Source organism: Ylistrum balloti, unplaced genomic scaffold (assembly GCF_031769215.1).
Source record: "Ylistrum balloti isolate Yb309-2 unplaced genomic scaffold, AGI_CSIRO_Ybal_v1 Utg370510, whole genome shotgun sequence".
Taxonomy (NCBI): Eukaryota; Metazoa; Mollusca; class Bivalvia; order Pectinida; family Pectinidae; genus Ylistrum; species Ylistrum balloti.
The window spans coordinates 731,324-758,793 of NW_026782329.1; the positions used below are offsets into that span (position 1 = coordinate 731,324).

Consider the following 27,470-nt stretch of genomic DNA (forward strand, 5'->3'; position numbering starts at 1 on the left):
ACAATAGGCGCTTAAGAACTCATTATGGCAGGAACAAACAATCGAGTAAACAATATTATGAAGCTCCTTCACCAAAAACCAAACCGTATCCTTTTCAGACTCTCAACAGTGCTTATACTACAACTAAATCCATTGTCATTTTAAACCACATCACTTTATTTTTTCAAGGAGTTCTATTTCATGAATAGATAATATTAACGTAGATCACGGTTGTCTGTATTCATCTGTATAAATATAAAATGATTCGTACCTAAAAAACGTATCAAGAACACGGTACACTGTCAAGGATGAACACGTTTGATGTTGAATTGTATTTCGTGTATGGAAGAAATAAATACCATAAAAATAGGATCCATATCTAATGTACTACCTTTTAAATTCTCAATTTGTGGAAAACAGCAATTCCATAGAAAATGTTTTTGTCTTGACCTGCCATTGTAGAACAACTTTTTTCACAGATGTGACCATTATAGACACCATCGTCATTGTATGTCTAAGTACTTCGATGATTTTCATCATTTCACTGTCTATGACTTAGGAAGGATAAGGTCTTTTGTGGTATTAACTTCAACGTATGTAAGTCAGTTGCACATTGATCTGAAGTGGAGCAAAGAACAAAACTATTTCACAACATCAATTAAGAACTATTTCAGGATAATCAGGCAGCTAGCTAGATGAGTCCAATGATCCGTTGGTTGAGGGAAACACGTTGTCAAGCACATGTTCGGCGCCTCTAGGTAAAGGTATACCTGTACTGGACCCAGAGCTCGTGCTTAGATTGTCATTGCTTCCGACAAATACATCTGAAAGTCAGCAGAAAACAGAATTGAATAAATTCCATACAAAAAAGGAAAACAATGAAAACAAATATACAGCTCAGTACCATATTATTTGATTTGCTAAATGAAATGCAGAATCTGATTTTGAAATAAAAATGGTTTGAACTTATACATGTAGATATATTTTTAATTCCGTCCCAAGTCCTGAAATCAATAGGCTATATATACATATACATCTTTGTCATCATAACACTTCTACCCGACCTCAACTAACTAACACCTGGAATAAAGGCAAACATTGGTATGACGTTAAATGTTTCTCGGTAAGACCTTAATATAGAGGATACAAATTATACCTATATTCATATAACTTACAACTGTATATCTATAATGTAAATAAGCGTAATGTTATGTTGGTATGGACACATGAAGAGGAGGCAATAACCACTAGCATGCATAGATACAACTGGTTTGAGTTCAAGCAGGAACAAATGTGCAAACTGTTCACTCTGTAACATATTGTCACTTCGAGAATAATGAATACAATGCCCCTAGTAACTAAATCAGTGTCTGGTATCTTTTTTTAAATGAATAAAAAAATCATCATCTAAGCAGTGTTGATTAAAACCAATCTTATTAGGATATTTTAGATTTATCACTAAATGTGAACAAAATTAAAATATAACTGAATGCTACTGCAATTAATTTCCTGACACAAGTAATCTAATGAAAAAACGCAAGTATTGACTGTAATGGAAGGCATGACTTGCTATTTCAAATCTTAACGATATTATAATGATGCCTAACAAATAACTTACATCCGTCTTAAACTGTGATAAGTGACGAGGTGCGACCAGATATGGTCATTGAAGCAAAGTGTCAAATCAAAAATTAGACCTCCATCTGCGGTTCTTTAAAAACATGTTTAACACATACCAACCTTCTATTATTTATTTCTAGCTCACCGACTATTTGTACACGAGAGCATGAAAATGGTCTGACAGCTTACTGTTTACAAATAGTAACAGAAAGGTGGGAGTGAGTATGTTCAAAAAAGTGATTCATTCAAACTTATTCGATTTTGTTCACATCAGTTCACTGCATCACATGCTTGACTTGCATATGGCTTGTTACCATGCAATACTTCTTTTCAAACCTGATCAAGGTCAACATTCAATTACTTCAAAAATATATAATATTGTGTGACAATTGTGCCATTAGGTGTCAAAGTTGGGAAACAAACTGTTGAAATCTTTATGTGTGACCGCAATTTTACTAAAATTTGTTGTCGCCTACCTTCAGGTGAGCCAGTGCTGTGCCTTATTAAGAATTCCAACAAAACATGACACTTGATTTTTGAAAGCATATTCCTGTAATATGTTATGTCATAATCACATACACTAATGACTGGGTCTTCTGTCATGAAGAACTAATTTGAGGACACCATCATTAGTTTGACTTTCCCTTGGGAAATATCCGAAGCTAAGATGCTATGGTTGTGTTCATGTTCGCAATATCATGCTAAAAACACAAAACTATTTAACATTTTATTTAAAAACAAATCTGATTAAATAATTTTGTTCTATCGATTAACATGTCAAAAGGGTCTTTATTCCATCTCAAAATTAAATTAAACTTCAGCAAAATATGAACAGAAGAAAAGTTGAAATAAAGAATACCAAGAAATAAAATCATGTGTTTCAAAAAGGTAGACATCTTCTGTTTCATTGCTGACACCCACTATTTAAGTCTTGGTCAATTCAAGAAAGTGATTTCAAAATACCTAATATTTGATATCTGTAGCAAATAGAAGTTCTTTTATCAAGTCATTAGGATATTAACTTTTTTGAAAGTTAAAGTGTTTGGTAATAACATGTAATCATATACTAAACAGAACATTAATTGATATATCATGCGGGACTGCTTTTGTCCTTAAAATAATTGGTTTCATTTTCTATATCTGAACCAATCACATCGATGTTAGTCTCTATAGGTAAAAAGATGGCATTCTTCTACAGATGTTCTTATTTAACAAGAATAAGTTCATATCTGCGAATTCCCTTTTTTCCCCATCACGATAAAGAACCTCTTTAATTCATAACAAAGTTGCCATGACAACAGAATGATGCACTTCTATTACATTTTTAAATCTTTCTAGATAAGATACATAATGTATCAGGTGATATCCTATATAACTTTATATCAATGTTCAGGAACACAAACTGCCATGTGATGAAATTACAAATGGACAGATGTTGAGAAATATATCTGATTATATAAACATCAGAATAAAATGAAAAGTACAAATATCTTTTAAGATAATAATGAATAAGACATTACTTTGAAAGGTCTAAAATTCTGCTTGTAAATGTCAAGTGATAGTTTCTGATTTAACTGCAAAAAATATACTAAAGTCGATCTTTCATAGCTTTATTATGGAGGTGTTTTTCTAACTCTATCCAAGCAAGTTATTTAGGACCTATAAAGGTCTCTCACAAATCCATCTTTACAGTCTTCTTTTGTTATGTGTAGAGACTATTTCGATGGAAAATCTATTAATCATCGATGACTGAGAAGATCTAGACAACAGAAAACATGAATTACTCGGCACATGAAACAAAATGAAATTAGGATATATAGTCCTGTGTTAGCTGGTAATTCACCCGGGGTATAAAGACAATCACAATTGGCGTGTAATGTCTGACGACAGTGTATGAACCTCGTATAATTCAGGACTATCATATCGTCATTAACCCTACCTTTGTAAACTGCCAGCCAGCTGTGACCTTATAATTATAGGTAGAAATTGGGTCTTAAGGTTCTTGGCATTCTATTTAATACCCATCATAAATCTATCCAATCCACTAAAACATATACTGCAACTTGTTTTAATATCTGCCTCTGTCACAGGTGTACTCTTCAGTTTTATGATTATTAAAGCAAAGATATAAATGAGAATCCGTCTTTGACAAGATCAGCTATCAAGTTATTAACCCGTGGCCAAGGATTTGCTACCCAATTCGCGATTTCTCCAACAAAACACTGACATGGTGATACTGGAGGATTAAGTAACAGTAATTACGGGATGAACATAAAGCCCTTACTACCAGATCTTATCCATTGTGATGGAATTAGCCATGTCACGTAAGGATAAGTGTAATTAGTTTTCTTTCGTCACAGTAACAGGGAGACTTTTCTCAGATTGTGGATTAATAAAAATAAACATACATTATCTTAAATATCCTGGGAACGTGACTTGGAAAAAAGTGATACCACATAATCAATATTGCTAATTTTCATACAGATGCGTTTTGTCTATGTATGTTTATATTACAGTAATTGAAAAAAGTCATCTTTCAAAGACAAGGTGATATCTAAATACCACGCACCATGAGATATGTCCACTTTTAATCTAACAGCCTGTCTATGAAAGAAAGGTAAACTTAAAAACTGTTTCTTTGGCGGAAGCCAATGAAAATAATAATTGTAAATATACAAGGAGCCAGTCTTCATATTCTATATGTATTATATACACAATATTCAGCCTTCATAGTCTACCTTAATAAAATACACAAGGATCTAGCTTTAATATTCTCTCTGAATTAAATAGAAATTGAGCCAGTCAGAAAAAAAAGATAATGCAAATCATGACATTATCCACCCACTCACTCCTACCCAATGTTTAATAGAAAGAAACACAATTATATTTATACTGCAACTGGCAATGCCGTTGTTGGAATACACCTGCCTTATATGGAAATGGAAAACAGCTGTATTTAAGCAAGTGCGGTTATTTGACAGAATTACTCTCTGAATTTGCTTAAATATTTCATTTAAAACTATAAATAGTTGTTGAAATAGACAATTTTACATGTTGTAATGAACAAGTTGATTTATGAAAATTCATAAATCGCTGTTATATCTGATGAAGTATGTTTCCATGTGCACAGAGAAATTGTTTTGAAATCAGGCAAAATTCAGCGTAATGTCAGCTTAACACAGATTGAACGACAAAACTGTTTGTTTCAATAGTCTGATTTTTAATCAGTGTTGCTGGATGAATAGAATTCATTTTCAGAGTCTTAAAATATAAGTTGTATTTTGGCTTGGGACAGAAAGACAAAAGTGGCTCACCAAAGGCTCGCCACTTTTGTCTTTCTTCACCCTTGCCAAAAAACACTTTATACTTTCAGACACTGTCCATGTATTTTCTATATATATATGTTAATATTACAACAAGTTCAATTTCTATTTGTAATTTCTAAATGTTCGATACAAAGTATTGATTTGGAGAGCTTCAACTAGAGTACTAGCCTGATACTTGTACAAAGTTTTGAGTCCTGGGTAATTACTTTGAACATATTAAAATAGCTGATCTGAAAAAAACTGAACTTTGTGGTTTGGCCTATCTGTTTCCATGGTAACAGAAAAAGTATTTAATGGTAAATTTCTAGTAAATCAGACAATGAGCTAGTCATCCTGTTTAACTTGTAGTGAAAAACACAAAGGACTTGCAATTCTAACTGTCCAAAGCTATCTGTAGTAAAATACACAATGAGTCAGTCTTCATATTTTATCTATAGTAAAATACACAATGAGTCAGCCTTCATATTTTATCTGTAGTAAAATACACAATGAGTCAGCCTTCATATTTTATCTGTAGTAAAGTACACAATGAGTCAGCCTTCATATTTCATCTGTAGTAAAATACACAATGAGACAGTCTTCCATTTTATCTGTAGTAAAATAGACATTGAGTCAGCCTTCATATATTATCTGTAGTAAAATACACACTGAGTCAACCTTCATATTTTATCTGTAGTAAAATACACACTAAGTCAGCCTTCATATTTTATCTGTAATACTATACACAATGAGTCAGACTTCATATTTTAACTGTAGTAAAATACATAATGCGTCAGCCTTCATATTTTATCTGTAGTAAAATACACAATGAGTCAGCCTTCATATTTTATCTGTAGTAGAATACACAATGAGTCAGCCTTCACATTTTATCTGTAGTAAAATACACAATGAGTCAGCCTTCACATTTTATTTATAGTAAAATACACAATGAGTCAGCCTTCATATTTCATCTTGAGTAAAATACACAATTAGTCAGCCTTCATATTTTATCTATAGTAAAATACACAATGAGTCAGCCTTCACATTTTATCTGTAGTAAAATACACAATGAGTCAGCCTTCATATTTCATCTGTAGTAAAATACACAATGAGTCAGCCTTCACATTTTATCTGTAGTAAAATACACAATGAGTCAGCCTTCACATTTTATTTATAGTAAAATACACAATGAGTCAGCCTTCATATTTCATCTGTAGTAAAATACACAATTAGTCAGCCTTCATATTTTATCTATAGTAAAATACACAATGAGTCAGCCTTCACATTTTATCTGTAGTAAAATACACAATGAGTCAGCCTTTACATTTTATCTATAGTAAAATACACAATGAGTCAGCCTTCATATTTCATCTGTAGTAAAATACACAATGAGTCAGCATTCACATTTTAGCTGTAGTAAAATATACAATGAGTCAGCCTTCACATTTTATCTGTAGTAAAATACACAATGAGTCGGCATTCACATTTTATCTGTAGTAAAATATACAATGAGTCAGCCTTCACATTTTATCTATAGTAAAATACACATTGAGTCAGCCTTTATATTTTATCTGTAGTAAAATACAAAAAGAGTCAGCCTTCATATTTCATCTGTAATACAATACACAATGAGTCAGCATTCATATTTCATCTGTAATACAATACACAATGAGTCAGCCTTCATATTTTATCTGTAGTAAAGTACACAATGAGTCAGCATTCATATTTTATCTGTAGTAAAATACACATTGAGTCAGACTTCATATTTTATCTGTAGTAAAATACAAAATGAATCAGCCTTCATATTTTATCTGTAGTAAAATACACACTAAGTCAGCCTTCACATTTTATCTATAGTAAAATACACAATGAGTCAGCCTTCATATTTTATCTGTAGTAAAGTACACAATGAGTCAGCCTTCACATTTTATCTGTAGTAAAATACACAATGAGTCAGCCTTCACATTTTATCTATAGTAAAATACACAATGAGTCAGCCTTCATATTTCATCTGTAGTAAAATACACAATGAGTCAGCATTCACATTTTAGCTGTAGTAAAATATACAATTCAGCCTTACATTTTATCTGTAGTAAAATACACAATGAGTCGGCATTCACATTTTATCTGTAGTAAAATATACAATGAGTCAGCCTTCACATTTTATCTATAGTAAAATACACATTGAGTCAGCCTTCATATTTTATCTGTAGTAGAATACACAATGAGTCAGCATTCACATTTTAGCTGTAGTAAAATACACAATGAGTCAGCCTTCATATTTTATCTGTAGTAGAATACACAATGAGTCAGCCTTCACATTTTATCTGTAGTAAAATACACAATGAGTCAGCCTTCACATTTTATTTATAGTAAAATACACAATGAGTCAGCCTTCATATTTCATCTGTAGTAAAATACACAATGAGTCAGCCTTCATATTTTATCTGTAGTAAAATACACAATGAGTCAGCCTTCACATTTTATCTGTAGTAAAATACACAATGAGTCAGCCTTTATATTTTATCTATAGTAAAATACACAATGAGTCAGCCTTCATATTTCATCTGTAGTAAAATACACAATGAGTCAGCATTCACATTTTAGCTGTAGTAAAATATACAATGAGTCAGCCTTCACATTTTATCTGTAGTAAAATACACAATGAGTCGGCATTCACATTTTATCTGTAGTAAAATATACAATGAGTCAGCCTTCACATTTTATCTATAGTAAAATACACATTGAGTCAGCCTTTATATTTTATCTGTAGTAAAATACAAAAAGAGTCAGCCTTCATATTTCATCTGTAGTAAAATACACAATGAGTCAGCATTCACATTTTAGCTGTAGTAAAATATACAATGAGTCAGCCTTCACATTTTATCTGTAGTAAAATACACAATGAGTCGGCATTCACATTTTATCTGTAGTAAAATATACAATGAGTCAGCCTTCACATTTTATCTATAGTAAAATACACATTGAGTCAGCCTTTATATTTTATCTGTAGTAAAATACAAAAAGAGTCAGCCTTCATATTTCACCTGTAATACAATACACAATGAGTCAGCATTCATATTTCATCTGTAATACAATACACAATGAGTCAGCCTTCATATTTTATCTGTAGTAAAATACACAATGAGTCAGCCTTCATATTTTATCTGTAGTAAAGTACACAATGAGTCAGCATTCATATTTTATCTGTAGTAAAATACACATTGAGTCAGACTTCACATTTTATCTGTAGTAAAATACACAATGAGTCAGCCTTTACATTTTACCTATAGTAAAATACACAATGAGTCAGCCTTCATATTTCATCTGTAGTAAAATACACAATGAGTCAGCATTCACATTTTAGCTGTAGTAAAATATACAATGAGTCAGCCTTCACATTTTATCTGTAGTAAAATACACAATGAGTCGGCATTCACATTTTATCTGTAGTAAAATATACAATGAGTCAGCCTTCACATTTTATCTATAGTAAAATACACATTGAGTCAGCCTTTATATTTTATCTGTAGTAAAATACAAAAAGAGTCAGCCTTCATATTTCATCTGTAATACAATACACAATGAGTCAGCATTCATATTTCATCTGTAATACAATACACAATGAGTCAGCCTTCATATTTTATCTGTAGTAAAATACACAATGAGTCAGCCTTCATATTTTATCTGTAGTAAAGTACACAATGAGTCAGCATTCATATTTTATCTGTAGTAAAATACACATTGAGTCAGACTTCATATTTTATCTGTAGTAAAATACAAAATGAATCAGCCTTCATATTTTATCTGTAGTAAAATACACACTAAGTCAGCCTTCACATTTTATCTATAGTAAAATACACAATGAGTCAGCCTTCATATTTTATCTGTAGTAAAGTACACAATGAGTCAGCCTTCATATTTCATCTGTAGTAAAATACACAATGAGTCAGCATTCACATTTTAGCTGTAGTAAAATATACAATGAGTCAGCCTTCACATTTTATCTGTAGTAAAATACACAATGAGTCGGCATTCACATTTTATCTGTAGTAAAATATACAATGAGTCAGCCTTCACATTTTATCTATAGTAAAATACACATTGAGTCAGCCTTTATATTTTATCTGTAGTAAAATACAAAAGAGTCAGCCTTCATATTTCATCTGTAATACAATACACAATGAGTCAGCATTCATATTTCATCTGTAATACAATACACAATGAGTCAGCCTTCATATTTTATCTGTAGTAAAATACACAATGAGTCAGCCTTCATATTTCATCTGTAGTAAAATACACAATGAGTCAGACTTCATATTTTATCTGTAGTAAAATACACAATGAATCAGCCTTCATATTTTATCTGTAGTAAAATACACACTAAGTCAGCCTTCACATTTTATCTATAGTAAAATACACAATGAGTCAGCCTTCATATTTTATCTGTAGTAAAGTACACAATGAGTCAGCCTTCACATTTTATCTGTAGTAAAATACACGATGAATCAGCCTTCATATTTCATCTGTAGTAAAATACACAAGGCGTCAGCCTTCATATTTCATCTGTAGTAAAATACACAATGCGTCAGCATTCATATTTCATCTGTAGTAAAATACACAACCAGTCACTACATTTTATCTGTAGTAAAGTACACAACGAGTCAGTCTTCACATTTTACTATTACAAAAGTCATGAAGCTTTTGTTTGAAACTATATTAAAACACAATTAGCAAATAATCAATGGAAATAAAATTCATCAGAATTAGGTACATTAAAAGGAATGATAGAAATGTTTACCTTGAAATATTTTCAAAGCTGAAATATTGAATGTCTGAAGTTAGCATCCCTCACAAAGAGAGGACAAATGTGTCTCTGAAGTAAGCATCCTTCACAAAGAGAGGACATATTGTGTCTCTGAAGTTAGCATATTTCACAAAGAAATGACACATTGTGTCTCTGAAGTTAGCATCCTTCACAAAGAGAAAACATATTGTCTCTGAAGTTAGCATCCTTCACAAAGAGAAGACATATAATGTCTCTGAAGTAAGCATCCTTCACAAAGAGAAAACATATTGTGTCTCTGAAGTTAGCATCCTTCACAAAGAAATGACACATTGTGTCTCTGAAGTCAGCATCCTTCACAAAGAGAAAACATATAATGTCTCTGAAGTAAGCATCCTTCACAAAGAGAAAACATATTGTGTCTCTGAAGTTAGCATCCTTCACAAAGAAATGACACATTGTGTCTCTGAAGTTAGCATCCTTCACAAAGAGAAGACATATAATGTCTCTGAAGTAAGCATCCTTCACAAAGAGAAAACATATTGTGTCTCTGAAGTTAGCATCCTTCACAAAGAAATGACACATTGTGTCTCTGAAGTTAGCATACTTCACAAAGAGAAGACATATTGTGTCTCTGAAGTTAGCATCCTTCACAAAGAGAAGACATATTATGTCTCTGAAGTTAGCATCCTTCACAAAGAGAAGACAAATGTGTCTCTGAAGTCAGCATCCTTCACAAAGAAATGACACATTGTGTCTCTGAAGTTAGCACACTTCACAAAGAGAAGACATATTGTGTCTCTGAAGTTAGCATCCTTCACAAAGAGAAGACATATTATGTCTCTGAAGTTAGCATCCTTCACAAAGAAATGACATATGTGTCTCTGAAGTTAGCATCCTTCACAAAGAGAAAACATATTATGTCTCTGAAGTAAGCATCCTTCACAAAGAGAAAACATCTTGTGTCTCTGAAGTTAGCATCCTTCACAAAGAGAAGACATATTGTGTCTCTGAAGTCAGCATCCTTCACAAAGAAATGACACATTGTGTCTCTGAAGTTAGCATCCTTCACAAAGAAATGACACATTGTGTCTCTGAAGTTAGCATCCTTCACAAAGAAATGACACATTGTGTCTCTGAAGTCAGCATCCTTCACAAAGAAATGACACATTGTGTCTCTGAAGTTAGCATCCTTCACAAAGAAATGACACATTGTGTCTCTGAAGTTAGCATCCTTCACAAAGAGAAAACATCTTGTGTCTCTAAAGTTAGCATCCTTCACAAAGAGAAAACATCTTGTGTCTCTGAAGTTAGCATCCTTCACAAAGAGAAGACATATTGTGTCTCTGAAGTCAGCATCCTTCACAAAGAGAAAACATCTTGTGTCTCTGAAGTTAGCATCCTTCACAAAGAGAAGACATATTGTGTCTCTGAAGTCAGCATCCTTCACAAAGAAATGACACATTGTGTCTCTGAAGTTAGCATCCTTCACAAAGAAATGACACATTGTGTCTCTGAAGTTAGCATCCTTCACAAAGAAATGACACATTGTGTCTCTGAAGTTAGCATCCTTCACAAAGAAATGACACATTGTGTCTCTGAAGTTAGCATCCTTCACAAAGAAATGACACATTGTGTCTCTGAAGTTAGCATCCTTCACAAAGAAATGACACATTGTGTCTCTGAAGTTAGCATCCTTCACAAAGAAATGACACATTGTGTCTCTGAAGTTAGCATCCTTCACAAAGAAATGACACATTGTGTCTCTGAAGTTAGCATCCTTCACAAAGAGAAGACATATTGTGTCTCTGAAGTTAGCATCCTTCACAAAGAGAAGACATATTGTGTCTCTGAAGTCAGCATCCTTCACAAAGAAATGACACATTGTGTCTCTGAAGTTAGCATCCTTCACAAAGAAATGACACATTGTGTCTCTGAAGTTAGCATCCTTCACAAAGAAATGACACATTGTGTCTCTGAAGTTAGCATCCTTCACAAAGAAATGACACATTGTGTCTCTGAAGTCAGCATCCTTCACAAAGAAATGACACATTGTGTCTCTGAAGTTAGCATCCTTCACAAAGAAATGACACATTGTGTCTCTGAAGTTAGCATCCTTCACAAAGAGAAGACATATTGTGTCTCTGAAGTTAGCATCCTTCACAAAGAAATGACACATTGTGTCTCTGAAGTTAGCATCCTTCACAAAGAAATGACACATTGTGTCTCTGAAGTTAGCATCCTTCACAAAGAAATGACACATTGTGTCTCTGAAGTTAGCATCCTTCACAAAGAAATGACACATGTGTCTCTGAAGTCAGCATCCTTCACAAAGAAATGACACATTGTGTCTCTGAAGTTAGCATCCTTCACAAAGAAATGACACATGTGTCTCTGAAGTTAGCATCCTTCACAAAGAGAAGACACATTGTGTCTCTGAAGTTAGCATCCTTCACAAAGAAATGACACATTGTGTCTCTGAAGTTAGCATCCTTCACAAAGAAATGACACATTGTGTCTCTGAAGTTAGCATCCTTCACAAAAAGAAATAAACAATGTCATAATCTGCATCACATAAATCACCACTCACAGAAGCATGCACATTTTATTGAGCAATGTAAACCAAATGCATTTCATGGGATTTTTTTTAAGTGGACATTGTGGGTAATTAACTTTCCAACAAGGTCAAAAGGACAAAAGAATCTTGCTAAATTTTCTTTCCGCAGCTGTTCAGTAATAGTTTACCTAAAATCTTAAATGTTATTACACATACGTAACGTTCTATAGCAGGTCTAACAGAGCAAGCACAGGAGAGTCAGGAAGAGCCTGTCATGCTTTTATCAAAAACTAAGTCTGTACCTTTTCTTAGCAATGACAGAATTCATAGTTCCTGAAAATAATCAACTGTCATTATAGTTGATGACCACTTGTTTATATCAGAGAATGATTTTCAAAATTATCAATCTTAAAAGTAGAATATTAAATTTCTTTCAAGACAGAAATAGGTTTTACTTCCTGACTGTAACTTCCTTTCCTATCATGATGAATGCCCTCCTTCCCACTACCCAAAGACAAAGATAATTATATTACATATAAACATACACAGTTTATATATAATTGAAATTCATTTATATTCCATCAGCTACCACAATGAACTTACTGTTAATGTGATTATATATTCAAAGAATAACATGCAACATTTAGTCACTATGTGTTGATAAACTAGCAACGGCTATCTATGTTTAGGTAAATAATTCCAGTTTTTAAAATACAGTCCAAGATAAACCTAAAACTCTTATTTTTTTCATAATTTTTTGATAAATTTTCCAAGCTATTTAATACAGTAAGTAAAGATATTTCTAAAAAATTGATATTCAATATCTTTTATCCTTAGTTGATTAAATATCTTCTTTTTAAAACTGAAATTAAATTACAACTAATTTAATGTAATAGTTTTAATCTTTTAGCCATAATTTGTTTCAACTGCACAAATTTTACAAATAAGATTTCCCCAAGTGTAGAACTTAATATCACCATTTTATAGTGCAAATACAAAGTAAATTTGTATAGCATTCATTTAGTATTTCTTAGAATAACTTTACCTTTTTTAAAAAGAGGCCAAATGTGATTTTTAACAGTTAAACCTGAGCTGATGATGACCTATATCTTAATTATCATCATGGATATATTTGGAATAGTATTTGCTATGAAAATAATGAACAGTTACCTTGTCACCTCATCCAACACCTTTACTAAGTGAAAGCTATAAACAATAAGAATACATATACTCTGTCACCTCATCTAACCCCTTCCCTAAGTGAAAGCTGTGAAACAACAAGAATACATATAGACTTTCAAATGTTTTTGTTTTTAGCAAAGCATACACTTCCAATGGGAAGATAGACAACTCTTACTCACCATACTTAATTAAATACTAGAGTTTGAAGATTCAGATGGGAAGATAGACAACTCTTACTCACCATACTTAATTAAATACTAGAGTTTGAAGATTCAGATGGGAAGATAGACAACTCTTACTCACCATACTTAATTAAATACTAGAGTTTGAAGATTCAGATGGGACGATAGACAACTCTTACTCACCATACTTAATTAAATACTAGAGTTTGAAGATTCAGATGGGAAGATAGACAACTCTTACTCACCATACTTAATTAAATACTAGAGTTTGAAGATTCAGATGGGAAGATAGACAACTCTTACTCACCATACTTAATTAAATACTAGAGTTTGAAGATTCAGATGGGACGATAGACAACTCTTACTCACCATACTTAATTAAATACTAGAGTTTGAAGATTCAGATGGGAAGAGAGACAACTCTTACTCACCATACTTAATTAAATACTAGAGTGTGAAGATTCAGATGGGAAGAGAGACAACTCTTACTCACCATATTTGATTAAATACTAGAGTTTGAAGATTCAGATGGGAAGATAGACAACTCTTACTCACCATACTTAATTAAATACTAGAGTTTGAAGATTCAGATGGAAAGATAGACAACTCTTACTCACCATACTTAATTAAATACTAGAGTTTGAAGATTCAGATGGGAAGATAGACAACTCTTACTCACCATACTTAATTAAATACTAGAGTGTGAAGATTCAGATGGGAAGAGAGACAACTCTTACTCACCATACTTAATTAAATACTAGAGTTTGAAGATTCAGATGGGACGATAGACAACTCTTACTCACCATACTTAATTAAATACTAGAGTTTGAAGATTCAGATGGGACGATAGACAACTCTTACTCACCATACTTAATTTAATACTAGAGTTTGAAGATTCAGATGGGAAGATAGACAACTCTTACTCACCATACTTAAGTAAATACTAGAGTTTGAAGATTCAGATGGGAAGAGAGACAACTCTTACTCACCATACTTCATTAAATACTAGAGTGTGAAGATTCAGATGGGAAGATAGACAACTCTTACTCACCATACTTAATTAAATAGTAGAGTGTGAAGATTCAGATGGGAAAAGAGACAACTCTTACTCACCATACTTAATTAAATACCAGAGTTTGAAGATTCAGATGGAAAGATAGACAACTCTTACTCACCATACTTAATTAAATACTAGAGTTTGAAGATTCAGATGGGAAGATAGACAACTCTTACTCACCATACTTAATTAAATACTAGAGTTTGAAGATTCAGATGGGAAGATAGACAACTCTTACTCACCATACTTAATTAAATACTAGAGTTTGAAGATTCAGATGGGACGATAGACAACTCTTACTCACATACTTAATTAAATACTAGAGTTTGAAGATTCAGATGGGAAGAGAGACAACTCTTACTCACCATACTTAATTTAATACTAGAGTTTGAAGATTCAGATGGGAAAAGAGACAACTTTTACTCACCATACTTAATTTAATACTAGAGTTTGAAGATTCAGATGGGAAAAGAGACAACTTTTACTCACCATACTTAATTAAATACTAGAGTTTGAAGATTCAGATGGGAAGAGAGACAACTTTTACTCACCATACTTAATTAAATACTAGAGTTTGAAGATTCAGATGGAAAGATAGACAACTTTTACTCACCATACTTAATTAAATACTAGAGTTTGAAGATTCAGATGGGAAGAGAGACAACTCTTACTCACCATACTTAATTTAATACTAGAGTTTGAAGATTCAGATGGGAAGAGAGACAACTCTTACTCACCATACTTAATTTAATACTAGAGTTTGAAGATTCAGATGGGAAAAGAGACAACTTTTACTCACCATACTTAATTTAATACTAGAGTTTGAAGATTCAGATGGGAAAAGAGACAACTTTTACTCACCATACTTAATTAAATACTAGAGTTTGAAGATTCAGATGGGAAGAGAGACAACTCTTACTCACCATACTTAATTTAATAATAGAGTGTGAAGATTCAGATGGGAAGATAGACAACTCTTACTCACCATACTTAATTAAATACTAGAGTTTGAAGATTCAGATGGGAAGAGAGACAACTCTTACTCACCATACTTAATTAAATACTAGAGTTTGAAGATTCAGATGGGAAGAGAGACAACTCTTACATACCATACAAGATAAGATAAAGTAAGTGCTTCATCGAATATCAAATTTTTTTTCATTCTAATCTTCCGTGATTTTATCAAATATTTCTGACCTCCAACTTTTTATCACTGTGCAGTTCTGATTGCAGTTTTAAAACCTTTCTTGATTGCAGTTGTAAACCCTTTCTGTACCAATAATTGCTTATCTGTATCATTGATAATGATCTTCCATTTTTCAACACAAAAAGGGATTAGAATATGACCAGTTCCTTTGCGATGACACAACGACACTTTTGAGGATTTACAAAATAAAACTATCACTTCATCAACCTTTCCATTTATGACTGTCACAAAATTAACAAACTGTGGCAAGTGTTGTAAGTTACCCTGTCATACACATTTACTTAAATATGTACTTCAACTTAACTCATTATTCTAGGCTACAAGAATATCAAACAGTGTGCTAACCAATAGGCAAGAGTTGGTTTTACACATTCAAGTAAAGATAAAAGTGTTTTGATCATCAATATCACATTCAGGCAAGATTCCTGTGGTATCCTACAAGCCCAATGAAATATGCTTCCAAAAGGATGACCAGTTAACATCTTTTGAATAAAACCTAGCTGAATGTAAGATGAGTATGATTTCTTTTCATTTTTGGACTCCTATTTCAAACTCAGGTGGAATAACGTTAATTTAAACACAGTTCAATACTCACCATTACTTATACTAGATGGACCCCCTCCTTTGATTGGTGATTCCAACATGGCCTCCGCTAATGTCTCCTTAATTCTATCCTCTTCCTCTTCACTCCCTCTTGGTTGCTTGGCAACTGTTGACTCTGCCCAGCTGCTGTATACATCACATAAATTTGGTGACTGTTCAAAGCTCCCTGTAGGAAAAAAAAGAGGTGTATAATCAATATTAAGCTTCAATTAATCCATTTAACATATGAATTCTCATTACTCACACACAACTTTGGAGTTTTTGATGTCTCAAATCAGTGTCCAATGAAAATTAAAATCATATATTGAAAAATTATATACAAACAACAGACATCTTATCCGACAGAACTTCAACACAGGACCTACCAGCTTCAATCAGCAGAGCTGTGCTATAGGCTCCCTTCCCTGCTGGTGGTGTGCTATCACTGCCTGATAGACGACGGTATGCCGGTCGAGCTGTTGGCATAGCAACAGGACTGGAACGGGCTGGTTGTATCCTTCAAAGAGAAAAACACTTTAAAATTCTTAAAATTATCATGGCATGGTTCCAAAATATAAACTGTTGTGAGATACGATAGGTTGATTATATACTGCTATCATAAATCATTTGTATCAGAGTCCATAATCGGCTTAGAGAGATTTTATCTGAAAACACATGCGTATCATACAAATAAGAGAGACAATATTTACTTGAGACTTTCCAGGTCAACTTCATTGGACACAACGTCCATTGCAGACATATTAGCCTCAGGACTCTGTGACAGCAGAGCTGAGGAGTTGGAGGATAGAACTGTGGTGTTGTGTACATTCTGGTAGGTCTTAAAGGAAAATTGTGGCCCCATCCACAGACGACGGTGGGGGCCAACATGAGTTATAATCTCAACTTGTGACAACCACTGCTCCTGGAGCTCCATGTCCTTGGTACCATGATCTGATGACAAGCTATCCTTTGAGTCTGCCCGGGTCACAGGATCAAGATCACCAGTATACACATCTGTGGGATACACATGATATCATAAAGATGAGAAAATATCCACCATCTTTTGCAAGGAATAACTGCTTATCAAATGTTCTTCTCTCACATTCAAATTAATACATACTTCTCTACTGATAATTATGAAAAAATAAGAAGTAAGCAGGATAGAACAATATTCACTCTCTTTAGCCGGAAATGTTTTCTCATTCAAGGCATAATGGTCTAACATTGAAACAAAATAGATATTTCTCTAATAAAATTTAGAAAAGAATAAAAAGTATAAACCATAAATCATAAATGTTGACAGTGTTTACCTTTCAGAGTTGTTGGTTGTTGGGTTGTTACAGCCTCAGTCGCCTGGATGATAGGGTTGTTGGAGGCAAGTGGCAGTCGTATGTCCTCTGATGTCTTTGGTCGCTGTAAGTTCCACTGTATATATCCAGTGGCAAGAAGTTCAAGGGGCGTCTCCTCTGAGCCTTTGTCTACCAGAGTCTTTGGGCGAGGCTCCAATACATATTCTACTAGTGTCCCAGTCTGACACATCACAAACAGTGAGTCTGCAGCACGTTTACCCTCTACAACAATACATTAAACAATAAAACATAGTGCAGAATTTGCCTTATAAGTGTGAATTGTTTAGTTACAGATAACGATTCTGGCATTTCTTTAATAACAATTCAAGAAATATTGTTGTTTACTTCACACCACTGCTGACCAATCTTGATCCCATACTTACCTCTTCTGTCTACAGTGACACTGGAGCTGCCTCCAACCCACAATCGTGGTGTGGAAAAATGTGAGCACACACTTAACACACTGTCTGTTCCAAGGGGTGAGTGGGACGGGCTCTGGTTCTTCACGCCTGTCACACTGTTGGTGAGCAGGAGAGGCTGTTTTATCTGTGCCAGGGCATACAATGTTGTGGGGTGGGGGTAAGGCGGCAGACGTGGGTTCCCTGTGCTGTTGCTCATCACATTCTGTCGCATCAGACTTGGGTAACTCTCAAAATGACCTGAAGCAAATCAGTAGTATATTCTGTGTATGCATTGTCATTACCTTTATGTCTTATATCAGTGCACTAAATATTATCTGTATATCTGTGAAGAAACTACAATATTATTGTAGATTCAATACTGAATATCTGTATCTATTTGAAATTACAAACACTTTTTACTTTCTTAATTTAACTGGCCACTGAACAAAAATAGTTCCAACTTTATTTTACAGAAACTTCTGATTTCCTACTGCTTGTATCTAAAATGACCTTATATAGCACTAGAAATTAAAAGTAACACTCCTATAACTGTTGACTGGTACATGGATTGCTATCTATACCTGAGGAGCTACTGGGACTAGCAGACAGTACAGGACTACTGCGACCGCCTGCCTGCTGCATCTCATCCAAACCTGCGCTCTTGTGAAATCGACTAGCTCTGTTAACAACGCGTGAGGAACAGTGAGTTCTCTTGGACACTGAACCTATAAAGAAACATCAGACATAAAACTGTGATAATTCAAACATCTCAAACAGATATATATACATAATGACAGGTAGACTGCCATCTTTGTGCAGTAATATTGGGAATGCATGGCTTTACTTACCTCCATAGGGTGTAATTGGAAATACATGGGTGGTCCCTCTGTGAGTACATATCGTGATCCAGCGACTATCTTGACTGAAGCTTATATCCACTACCTAAAATATAATACAATTACATGTGTTGTTTTACTGATGTTTGTTTCATTTGTTTAAAATTTGCTGAGGGGTTAAAAGTATCAAATGGAAAGATGACATACTGATGTTTTTCAAATATGAATGAAAGACTTCTCGTTTGAACACATCTACAAATCAGAGAAAAAGTGGACACATTTGATTTTGAAATGCATTTGAGATCTCCTCAGTAGTTTGGGATGATAACAAGTAACATACATTACTTTATTTATATCAATTGTAATCCTAAGTTACTAAGGAAACAGACACAAAGGATAAAACAATTATACTATCTCAAACATATCTTCCAATTTAATCCTTTTGTACTTCCATCACAAATTCTAAGAGATGAACAGCGCTGTTAAATTCATCACTTTTCTCAGTGAGTCACATGCATTTATTTCATACATATTTAAACACCAAAAAATCATTAAATTAATTATCCTTCATTAAAGTTGTACCTTTGCAGTTGTCTCCCCTCTGTGAAGAGTGTAGAGGTGATGAACTGCTCCCAGTGATGAACTACAAGGATGAGCCATTATACGGAACACATGGAAGTTATGTCCTAGCTTACAAGCTGTCAACAGCAATGTCCCTGAACTATCAAATGCCATTTTGGCCACTGGTTCATTTGCATGAGCGTGAAAATGTGCTATAAGTCCATCTCCTTCGCTTTCTTCACCAACACAAAACTGAAACAGAAAATAACCAACATAAAACTGAAACAGAACATAACCAACACAAAACTGAAACAGAACATAACCAACACAAAACTGAAACAGCACATAACCAACACAAAACTGAAACAGAACATAACCAACACAAAACTGAAACAGAACATAACCAACACAAAACTGAAACAGCACATGAATGATTTACTGAGTAGAAGACATTATCCATAATTCTTATCTGCTCTGGAATGTGTTCTAGAAACTTTGCTATGTACTTATTCAAACCTATTTATTCTTAAAAACTGACATTGATTCTACATTCATATCTGAAGAATTTTCGGTAATCATCTTACATCAATAGTGAATATATCATATTAGCACAGTTATAACAAACAGAACTATCTTATGATTTTTCAGTATTTGCTTTTAACAACTACACCTTGAGAGAATCTATTAGATGATGGTATGTCAACATTACCACTGTTTCCCCCCAAAACTGCCACTAGGTATAAGGAATACATACAATTTGAACAATATTAAGACCTGGTGTTAGGAGTTTTTCAGACAGTTCATTAGCTGTATACAGTGCTGTTTCTTACATGTTCTGAGGATATGGTCTGTAGATCTATTATAGAAACTATTCCGGGATGAAACCCATTCACATCTTGAAAGCTGTGTTCCACTTTCTTCACTGGCTGTGGTTTACAGCCTGTTACACTGTTTACCATTGCCTCGCCAAACATTGTCAGACCCTTAAACGCTCCCTGAAATCAAAAACAGTATTCTCTTACCCAGTGTGACAAACATAATTAGTGTCTAAATGTAGTGCAATTTATACTTAATGTGCTTGAAGAGTTTCAGACAGCATCGATATTCTGATACAGATCTGTAGACATCATAATTCTCTGACAGAGATGTACACTGGTATGTAATCATTACTTCTGGACAATCTAGATGAGTGGAAAGTCTTGGGACAGAAACCATTTGGATGTATTCACCTTAGCTGCACTGATGACTGTGGCAGCATAAGACTGTGCTCCATCTCCAGACATTCCTCCACATGACTGATGCATTGGTACCAACTACAAAACATGATAACACAATTAGCTACTGTTAAAATAAGACAAATATTCAGCTTATTAAATACTAACAAATTTTATAAGATTTTAACAATACTCCTACGTATAATTTTGTTCACACTACAAAGTAAAAAGAGATGTCACATTTAATTTTTGTCAACATAATTGAACTTTTTAAATTGTAGTTAATCTCACATCTGAGCTCAAGCTATGAATCTTTTTATTACAGGTATATCAGGGTTCTATTTAAGATTGAAGAACAACCTCAGGATCATTTCAGGAAGATAAACCTATAATGAATGGGACTCCTTGCATTATTGCAAGGTTATTACCCTTATGCTTGAAACTAAGGATCTCATCTCATAGTACAATAATATAGAAAAGTGTGTGATGACAAAAAATATTAACGCAAGCAAACTTGTTAATCCATGTAGACTATGCCTCCTGAAGTGTAGTGATGTGGCAGTGAACTTACCCGTTTGTCTGCATATGCAAGCCACCTGATGCCTAAGGCTATTGGATTATGGTCGGGTCCTGGGCAGGGGAAGCAACCTATCACAACAGATTGATATAACATATAAAATTCCAATTCCACATAACTGGCAACCAAAAAATACAACAAGCACCTAGATTTGTAACAAAATTAGAAAAAAAATTGAATGATGCTATTGATACCAAAATGAAAAATAGTTCGAAACAGAAAATGGTTTTAAATTTGCATATTAAAATTTGTGGTAAATGTGTCTTGATTTCTTGATTATAATATGTTGCTTACTTACTTGTCACCCAAAACCTTTGTTTAAAGGTGCATGCATCAAATATACATATCTTCTCTTGGAAAGCGATTACTAACACCCTGTAAAACCAAGATAAGTGGAGTAAAAATTCAATATAATTATAGTTAAAGAATAGAGAAACAATGTGGGGGTAATGGATTTGCTCATTTTTTCTTTATGTTACAATGGTATCCAGATATTAGAAAATATATCAGCGGTAACATCCTTTTTATAAACAGCTGAAATATAAATTAAAGGGAAACAATTACTAACTACCCTAACCTGACTGACGTTTGTCATAAAAATAAATATAAATCAAAGCATAAGAAAAATTGCTCAGGTCCTTAAAGTTAGATGTTTAAGAGTAATTTTGTTTTATTCAGAAAATGAACACTATGATTACATCAGATCCATAAACCTGACTTCAGAGAGCCTTTGATAAAGTTATGTCATTGGTACATAGTCTTAGAAAATGTACCTATAAAACCATAGACATTCAATTTGTGTGTGAGCATTTTATATTGTATACTACTATCTTGTTTTCTCTGTCTTTGACTTCAGGACATTCATCTATATTTTCAATTTGTCAAGGAACTCACCGTTTATTGCACTCAATGTTGAGGACTGGAATGCTGGGGAAATTCAGGGAATGCACCTCGTCTCCAGTTTTCAGCGATACAATTTTAACTGAGCAGTATGGCTGGCCAGCACTGCAATACAAAACAAAACCACATCAGATGATATAAATCTGAGCTTCAGGGAATGTTGTTTGTGATTTTCTCTCTGGAATAAGTTTCTAAATTTGCTAAAACTAAATTTCAAACATTCATATCAGCCAGATGTATAGGAATGTCACCAATAATGAGGTAAGAAATTAGATACGTTTACAGGCTCCATTCCAAATCATTCAATCACCTCTGGGTGTTTGTAGAGCTAACCATTTGTAATTTTAAGCATTCATTGTACTTTTAGGTTACAAATATATCATTTTATTACAGAACAAGCTAAACTGAACAAAAATGGTTAAACTGTCAATTTTCTTACTGGAGAGCTTTGAATAGTCAACGTGTTTGGGGTATGTTTGATGAAACTTCAGGTACAGGATACTAATGATATTCAGTAACTAAACTCATCATCACAACATTTGAAAATCACCTGTGTAGTATCAGTCTTAAAAATATATGGCTGAGTATTTTTTTCCCAGACAATGAATCTTTTGTTTGACACAGTTCTCATACAGATAGAGAGAGCAAGTGATTCACACATCCTTTAATAACTAAAACCTAATTATTGTCTCCTGATAGCAGAGTACTGGCTTCTGTAGACCTGCCTTAAAAAAAAAAAAAAAAAAAAAAACTAGAATTTTTATGGTGAACTTTGGAATGATCTGAACAAACCAATCACATTACATAAATAAAATACATTACCTTGAAGTATCACAGATGGCCATAAGGGGTCTTTGAGTGTGAAACTGGTCTACATCACCTCTCACTACAGCGAAAAATACAGTTATATCCCCAAGATATGAAAACACAGGTATTTACGTAACAATGTCTATAACTTTACATTTATCCGAAGACATTCCAGGGAAGACTTTATACTTATAGATATATTGTAAATACATATACCAGTCTATCTAATGTATATAAGACTTTATCTAATACTATTTTCATGTTATGCTTTATTCTTTTTCAAATCCTCATTTTAATGACACCAGAGACAGATAGTGTTATATAATTTAAGAGGTTTGCTGTGTTTTCTAGAAAAGAATGGTTTTACCTGGAACAGGTGTGGGCAGTACTCGGGCAATTTTGACTGGCCCTTGTCGTAAGGATAACACTTCTAAGGCCTCTCCACTTGGCTGTTAAAGGTTAAATCAACATTTAGTAACATGACAAATAGATCTTAAGGTTTCCTTGCCAGCATATTGGTAAGAAATATGTTTACTGATAGGTAATTCACATAGAATTTTCCAGTCTAGTTTGCTTCACACTTCAATTTATAGCGAGTACTTTAATTCATCACAGAGAGGGTTTCTAAAATAAAATTTATACACATGTATAAAAAAGAATGCATTACCTTTTTCACATTTTCAAATTTTATAACTGACAGTACCTTTTAGACATTTTATCAATAAAGTAACTGTCAAACCTAACTTAACAGGTTTATATCGAAGTCAAACTTATTTGATATCTCAACATTTCAAACTGACCAGAACATTCCATATCTGTACTCCATTGCTATACCCTAGTATCAACAGTAGTGGAATTCCTTTGTTCTCTCCTATAGTCAGGTCAGGGTTGTTACATATGTCTGCAACAGTAAATTATCAGTTATTTCCTCAAATGATATATATGTAAAATATCAAATACTACAATAAAGATTAGGATAACAAAATTAATTTGAAAAAAAGGCTAGGATGATTCCGATAGTTTCTTCACAGTTTCTTGACAAAGTGCACAGTCAAGACAGCACAGGATAGTCATTAGAATCACAAACATCCTTGGATAGGGATTGAATCACACACCTCACATATTTGTAGGATGTTGTTATGCCCAGTGCTCTTAGACTGAGCTATTTCTAGCTTCTTGTTCCTTGATAATTAACTTTGAAATACTAAGAACCTAACCTTGCCATAAATTAAGCTTATTTCTCATCTTAAAAATTTAAACACAAAAACACTATCATTGACACCTTGTACAGTTATATGTCATTTTTGTATGTCCAGAACATAGATTCCAAATTTTTTATGAGACACAAAACAAAGAGATTTAAGTGGGTTTTTAAAATTAGAGTGAATCCCACATTAAAAGCATGGGCCTAGGTCTCAAATATCTAAGCCTCAAAAGCAACTGTTTGAAGGGTCACCATATCTATAGTTTATATGTCAAGAGGGGGTTGAGATAGTGAGGTTGTAGATAATACCAGGCATGTCTTACCATTTATGTCAGATGACTCAAAGCGAACCCACTGAATTTTTTCTTTGTCTTCAAACTGTTTTTGATGTCCACTATATGCCTACAAATAATTCAATAAAATTTTGTTTTGTACTTTCGTGTATAACATTTCATATTATACTCTTCTTCAAAATAGTTTGTATTTTACATTCCAGTCATAAAAATCATCAATATCTATACAACAGTGTGACGTTAAAATTTCACAACTCAGTAACATACTGTATGCTTGATTTGCTTGTAAAATTAATATCATTCTACTATTGATACGACTTCACCTCAGAGCCTGTTTCAATTTTGCATGAAGTAAAATTGCAATTTCAAAATTAGATGTATATCTACAACATATAGTGTGGGACCTATTTTGTATGAACAATCTTATACATTTTGAGTCAGCATTTTAACTTAACTGGATTGCATGGCTGTTCATGAACTTCATTTTAAACTAAAATTAGATAACTTTAAACTGTATAATGATGTTTTTAATATTGCTTTGAGTTGAGTACAATGTATCTCTTATTAAATACACTACCTGTGGGACTACGTCTGAAATGAAATCCACCACACTCTCCATAACAGATTTATCACTGAAAAAAGAAAAAACATAAATATGTAAAGCCAATTACTTTGATTACATAGTAGGTTCATATTCAAAGATAACTTCTGGAAAAAAAAATATAACACATAACATTATACAACAAATGACATCTCCATGATGAATTCATGTATGAATATGTGATATTTTATGAGTTTTCTGATAGTTGACCGACATCAAACATTGTTTTGTTTCCTTTACTGACTTCATACCCTCATTAATATATTTTCATCAAAAAATGAAAAAAAAACCTATGTTTGTTCTAATCTGGTCTCTTAAATCTTTAAGCCATGTAGCTATATTCTATCAAATACCAATATATCTCTTTTTTAAGCTGATCTTTTCAAGCTGAATTATGAAACTATTTAAAGCTAATGAGATTTGTTTTGGAACTATGATCACTGATTGTATTGTGAGTCTCAGAAAAGGATGAAATGTGTGTATAAAGCATTTAATTTTGAACTGCTCCAGATCTATAATGTTAAAAGGACATGAAACAAATGTTATAATTTTATCATGATCAAGTTCAGATGATAGCTGTCCCCTATTTTCTAAATACAAAAGCAAAAATGGTATAATACAGTTAGCACCTTTTTTTAATTTACTGATAAAGACAGGGACTGCATAGACAACCATACAATAATTCTTTTTTATGATTTGTATATTCATGTATGATTTGGTAAGCCTAAAAACAACCCTTCCATTACATATTACACACAGTTGTAATTTCAGCCTTTAGGAATTAATTTGATAGCCTAAACATTAATGTACAAGAAATGCTAACTGTTTTGATAATGCTCTATTAACAAACAAATGCTCAATTTGTACCATATGTGGTACGATATTAATACAATTAGAAATTGTCTATTCTTGTTTTTGCTGATTTCCATATTTACCATAACCTTAAAATATAAATGATATTAAAGAATTCTGATATCTTGTGTTTTAAAGTCTATTTAAAAAAAAGGTAAGTCATGAAATACCATTATGTATGTGACTGTACTGGCTTTTGCTCTTGATTAAATTTCAGAACCTTAAGTATACAGTTTTACTGATTTTCTTTTAAATGACGTAATTCGAAAAACACAGCATGAATGGATTGTAAATAAGGTGTAAATGTTTTACATGACTGTGTCCTGTTATAAATACATGGATGATATATTTGTATTGCATCAAACACTACCCGATGCAATACAAATAAATTATCTTGTATCTTAATGTGTAGTCTTATTAACAAGAAAAAGCACATAGGAAAGATTACTCATAAATGAGTCTGAAAAGTTCGTGTAGGACAGTGGCATGTGACCTGTAAATTCGAAACGATGGGTTTTCAGTTTTTAGGCCCACTAGAGGCCAATTCCTTTCCCTCACTTCTTGCTTTGAATTTGAGAAAACAAGAATTCTTATTTAAAACTACTCCAGGTTTATATATCGTTGTAATATATTTCAAGCGAACACTTTTAGTCGCCATTACAAATGATGATTCTGATCAGCTGTTGATAATTTGTTGACACGACTTTGTCCGAAACGATTTTTGCCCAGCAAACAAATGGTCAGTATCCGAGTAAATCACATATCTTATTAGTGTTTTCTTTACCATACCTGAACGGTTGCGGCCGAACAACATTCTGATTATACTTAGAAGACCTCTTAGGTGAATCTGCTGCCATTATTTTGCAGAAATTCGGGTGATATCAACAAATATTACTTATGACGTCTAGCTTGTTTTGGGTTGTCCGCGAAGATTTCGACGAATGAAGAGTTCTACTTCCTGTTTTCGCCACTGACATTATGTAAAGAGGCCCATTATGGGGGTAATTAATCTCATCTTCAGAAGTTTGTCGATTTTAGTATTTGATAGCACGTTTATCACATTGTTCCTTATATGCAGGTTATGTCGAAGGAAATACTAGTTTTTCAATTGATTTGTACTATAAATAAAGAAATAATGTCTCAAGTTGATACTTGACACAGTGACACAAGTCTTACGAAAAGCAAATTAATTACACACACCCACTGTTATGACTTAATGATATGAAGTGAAAAAATATAAAACGTAGATGTAACATGGTGAATTGTACATCATTTGTATTTCCTTGTTGATATTCGTTTCCTCATGTTTTATCAATACAATGCTATAGATATTGGTTATGTCACATGACAGCCACGTGATACAAATGTACACTGTAGGTTAATACTACATGTATGTATTTTAATTATATTAATTGTTA

General features: G+C 33.1%; 1 protein-coding gene across 2 annotated transcripts; it reads right to left on the bottom strand.

Annotated features, from left to right (window-relative positions):
* Positions 1-132: 132 nt before the first annotated feature.
* On the bottom strand, positions 133-26,916 carry LOC132555693 (BCAS3 microtubule associated cell migration factor-like). 2 transcript variants are annotated; one of them, XM_060220051.1, is made up of 21 exons: positions 26,842-26,916; positions 25,177-25,231; positions 24,630-24,708; positions 23,903-24,003; positions 23,470-23,551; positions 23,118-23,181; positions 22,290-22,400; positions 21,694-21,770; positions 21,390-21,466; positions 20,834-20,917; positions 20,435-20,599; positions 19,626-19,856; positions 19,056-19,149; positions 18,789-18,932; positions 18,190-18,465; positions 17,768-18,028; positions 17,168-17,471; positions 16,844-16,974; positions 16,471-16,644; positions 12,550-12,580; positions 685-803 (listed from the first exon to the last, which is right to left on the bottom strand). In XM_060220051.1, the coding sequence occupies exons 1-21, from the start codon at positions 26,907-26,909 to the stop codon at positions 782-784; spliced, it is 2,631 nt and encodes an 876-aa protein (XP_060076034.1). In that variant the 5' UTR covers positions 26,910-26,916; the 3' UTR covers positions 685-781. The 2 variants fall into 2 exon arrangements, with proteins under 2 accessions (XP_060076032.1, XP_060076034.1); XM_060220049.1 differs by lacking the exon at positions 12,550-12,580 and having other exon boundaries at positions 133-803.
* Between the last annotated feature and the right edge of the window lie 554 nt (positions 26,917-27,470).